Source organism: Miscanthus floridulus, chromosome 8 (genome assembly GCF_019320115.1).
Source record: "Miscanthus floridulus cultivar M001 chromosome 8, ASM1932011v1, whole genome shotgun sequence".
In the NCBI taxonomy this organism is placed as follows: Eukaryota; Viridiplantae; Streptophyta; class Magnoliopsida; order Poales; family Poaceae; genus Miscanthus; species Miscanthus floridulus.
In genome coordinates this window covers 69,892,293-69,896,602 of record NC_089587.1, presented here as the reverse complement: position 1 = coordinate 69,896,602, position 4,310 = coordinate 69,892,293, and the positions used below count along the sequence as shown (strand labels likewise).

The 4,310-nt window shown below is 44.2% G+C and overlaps 1 protein-coding gene across 1 annotated transcript; it reads left to right on the top strand.

The window, feature by feature from the left end:
• The first annotated feature begins 258 nt into the window (after window positions 1–258).
• Window positions 259–2,108, top strand: LOC136472464 (expansin-A19-like). Its single transcript, XM_066470165.1, has 2 exons — window positions 259–1,113; window positions 1,231–2,108. Exons 1-2 carry the CDS (start codon window positions 984–986, stop codon window positions 1,878–1,880), a joined length of 780 nt encoding a protein of 259 aa, XP_066326262.1. The 5' UTR covers window positions 259–983; the 3' UTR covers window positions 1,881–2,108.
• The last annotated feature ends 2,202 nt before the right edge of the window (window positions 2,109–4,310 follow it).

Sequence of the window (4,310 nt, the reverse complement as noted above, 5' to 3'; positions counted from 1 at the left end):
ACAAACGAGTAATTAAGTGGCTCGCTACAACTACAAACATCGGGGTTTTTTTTAGCATAACTACAAACATCGGTTGAGTATGGTTACTTGTAACTACATGCATACCAGCTTTCTAATTAGGGCATGTTTGATCCACCCAGCTAAAGTTCAGCTAGCTAAAATTTCAAAGCTAATAAGCTACCTAAAATTTCAAAGCTAAACTTTAGCTGAGGTGTTTAGATCATTCAGCTAATAGACTCAGCTAAATTTTAGCTGAGTTGATGTAGCTAAACTCAGCTAAACTTTAGCTGGGCCATTTGGATCCACGACAGCTAAATTTAGCCAACTAAACTTTAGGGTCTGTTTGATCCACTAACTAAAGTTTAGCTAGCTAGCTAGCTAAATTTAGCTGCTAGGGATCGAAATGGCCTGGCAAAAAACGAGCTAAAGTTTAGCTAAGTTTAGGTACTTCAAACTCAGCTAAACCTAGCTAAAGTTTAGCTGAGTCTATTAGCTGAACGATCGAAACACCTGAGCTAAGTTTAGCTGAGGGAACTTTTAGCTGGCTAAATTTTAACTTTGAAATTTTATCAAACTAAACTTTGTTTGGGTAAATCAAAACAGGCCCTTAGTTGGCGGATCCAAACAGACCTGCGTGCAGGTCGATCATTAAACAATGCTCAAGTCAATCTCTGGTCGTTGTAGCCATGTGCATGCGATCGTCGTTGGAACAGTGTTTGTCCGTTTCAACCATGCATGCATTTCTATTGGAATAATCTAATAATATCAGATTCTTTGCCTGCTTGTACGACCATTGCTGCAGACCCTAACCCTAGCTAGTGTACGTCTACTCGAGCTCGACCCTAACCCTAGCTAGCTATATAAGCACCACCATTGCTGCAGACATTCCTCACCTCCAACCTCCAAACCTGTCTACTGTCTCTACTATCTAGTAGCAGCTGCAGCAGGGATCGATCGCCAGGCGCCATTTCCGAGCTAGCAAGATGGGGAAACGTTTCCTCCACCAGCTACTCGCCGTCGTCCTTGCACTCTTCGTCTCGCCGGCGAGATCGGGCGACTGGCTTCCGGCCACGGCCACGTTCTACGGCGGCGCTAATGGCTCCGACACAATGGGTAACAATCTAGCTACCTTTGTCTTTGCGTTGTTCAGGGTACGCATGCATGCATTGCAACACATATATATGTGTGTAGACTTTGATCTGATCGATGAGCACGTACGTACGCATGCAGGTGGTGCGTGCGGGTACAGCGACCTGTACGAGCAGGGCTACGGCATCAACAATGCGGCGCTGAGCACGGCGCTCTTCAACGACGGCGCGTCGTGCGGACAGTGCTACGTCATCATCTGCGACAGCAGCAAGACCGGGTGGTGCAAGCCCGGCAACAACTGGGTCGTCGTCTCCGCCACCAACTTCTGCCCGCCCAACTGGGACCTCTCCGCCAGCGGGGAGCTCCCCGCCGGCGGCTGGTGCGCCCCGCCCCGCCCCCACTTCGACATGTCCCAGCCCGCCTGGGAGAACATCGGCATCTCCACCGCCGGCATCATCCCCGTCCTCTACCAGCAGGTCAAGTGCTGGAAGAGCGGCGGCGTGCGATTCACCATCGCCGGCTTCGACCACTTCTACATGGTGCTCATCACCAACGTCGCCGGGAGCGGCTCCATCCAGAGCATGGCGGTGAAGGGCGCCAACACGGACTGGATCCCCATGTACAGGAACTGGGGCGCCAACTGGCACTGCCTCTCCGGCGGGCTCGTCGGACAGGGCCTCAGCTTCGCGCTCATCTCCACCGGCGGCCAGAACATCATCTTCCAGGACGTCGTGCCGGCGTGGTGGCAGTTCGGACAAACTTACACCACGTACCAGAATTTCGACTACTAATAAGTGTGTGCACAAGTTAATTTATCGGATCCTCCAAGACCAGGGAATTAAGCGTGTGCTGATTAAGTGATTCTATATTGCTTCATGTCATTTGTAGTGTGGGAATCATCTAGCTATATTATTATACATAACCGCCAACTGATCATTGGGAGTATATCTATAGTATATATGTTGTAACTTGTAAGTGAAGTACTTGGTTGAGGGCTCTCTCCCCTCGCTTCTTTTCTTGCTGCCCTGGTTGCTCCAAATCGCTTACCACTAGCTTGGCGCGTGGTTTATAACAAGCTGTGCTTCGAGGGCTTTCTCGTGGTCATGTCGTCGTGTAATTCTCTTCCTCTTAATGAAAAACGTGCTAAGGCACAGTTACAAAAAAAATACTTGGTTATTACTTATTAGTACTGTGTTTGTCACTGATTTTATCTGTGCATTTAAAACTGCCACCCACGAATTGTTCTTAATTTGCTTCACCCATGAAAGCTGCATCTAGAGTTAATGATGAAGATTAAAGACTGTATTTATTTCTCTGTGATCATTTTTCATTGAAAAATAAAATTTGAATCATAAATCAATTGTTTACTTTTTTAAGGCCATCAAGTTGTCGAGGATGTTCAAGACTTTTTTTGCCTATGTCAACGTTCTTTGCCAATGATAATCGTACCCATTTTGCTAAATTCTTTCATCACTTTGTTATAGTCGCACCCCCTCTATTTTGCTCTAATTTCACCAGTGGGCAGTGAGCCAGTGATGTCATTGTTCTACTGCAGGGCCAAGCCATGACCCGGCATTAGCATGTCACTGACAGGTTGTTGCCTGATCCGACAATAATATCCCCCATACACTGCCGATTGGTGGCTCAACCGGCAATGATAGGTGACTTCACTGCTGGCACTTGGATTCCAAACATTTGGCTGAATCCTATGTACTTTACGACACAGTATGTCAAAATCTTAGAGCAAAGCTTAGCTGCCTCTGAAGGATTCGCTCAGCATTTGCTACCGGCACTTGTACGTCTCTCGTTGCTAATATATATTCCAACTTAATATTCTAGCTTAATTTCTCTAATAACAACAAATATTCCACATCCATGAGAAAATGTTCTAACTGAAAATATTTCAGCTTAAATAAAAAATGTTCTAACTCAAAATACTGCATTATCGTTCTTTCTTTCTCTTCTAAATAAACATGTTGACAATATGTTCAACTGTGGTCAGATAAATATAATCCAATTTCTGTCTAAGTGTGTGATGGCTAAAACTCCTACTGTTAGGTGACTCGGAATACGGAGAGGAGTTCAAACCTTAAACCGTGTTGCATGATTGTGATTAAACTAACCGGTGTAGAGTTCTCTTAAGCCGTCGCATGATTGCGAATTGCGGTTCCTAAACTAACCGAGCTGATTCAGTTGAGCTTGAAACTGATAGAGCTGATGAGCTGAGCACCACTACTCCATGGGTTATGAGTTATGACAGCAACACGTCTATTATTGAGCCGCCGGTGGATGCAGATGCATGCGGAATAATCCAGGATATGAACAAAAGCAAGCACGCATGCATGTTTTTCTCAATAGTGGTACAATAATTTCAATCTCCTGGCAGAGGTGTCATTATTCGCCATGTTTTTTCTCCTTACAAGGATTTGTATTAAACCAGAATACGGATAGAGTCACATTTTTTGTGCGTGAACGAAGTAAAGCATCACATGGTAATTTGGTCCCTAGCTTCACAAGATAATCCTCTAGATTTTTAACCTAGGAAAAACTCACTATAATTCGAAGTATATTTTACACACATTCCAGAAGAAGAATATCCAAGCCCCTCCAAAGAAAATGGTGCAGCACTGCAGCTTGCTGATAATGATACATGGTTCTTTATTAATTTAGCTTCTAGTTGGTTGACTTCATGGTCTGACAATAGGATGTATTATTGTTTGACAATTGAAATGTTTAATTGGTACAGAAAAAATAACCAATGTTCATTCAATCAGTGGTCAGAGGCTTAGAGGAAAGCTTAGTTGCCTCTACAAGGATTCGCTCAGCAGTTGCTACCGGCACTTGTCTCTCATTGCTACATATATAATTATCTACCGATTCCTTGAAAGAACAATGATATACAAGGTAAAATATTGGAAGAATAACAATGAAGTAGTACGTGTGAAATACTATAGCTCCAACGTACATCAGGTCCAATTGAAAATTGGGTTGTCCGATTGCACGTATGTAGGCAAGAAATTGAGTTTATCCGTTGCAATCATGAACGATCTGGTGTGAAATCGACCTGGGGGAGCCAATTGAAGGACATATTATATTTTTGTGCTATTTATTAAATGTTTAGTTGTCCGAGAAGAATTGCAAAGTTCAGTTCATCACCGGTTGTTAGAGAGAACGTACCTACCTGCCTCTGCAACAGTACAGATTCCAAGGCGTTGAGCAGT

Coding starts and splice junctions, on each gene's coding strand:
- LOC136472464 (XM_066470165.1), top strand. CDS start 984: ATGGGGAAACGTTTCCTCCACCAGCTACTCGCCGTCGTCCTTGCACTC. Junction 1,114..1,230: donor TAATGGCTCCGACACAATGG/GTAACAATCTAG, acceptor GTACGCATGCAG/GTGGTGCGTGCGGGTACAGC.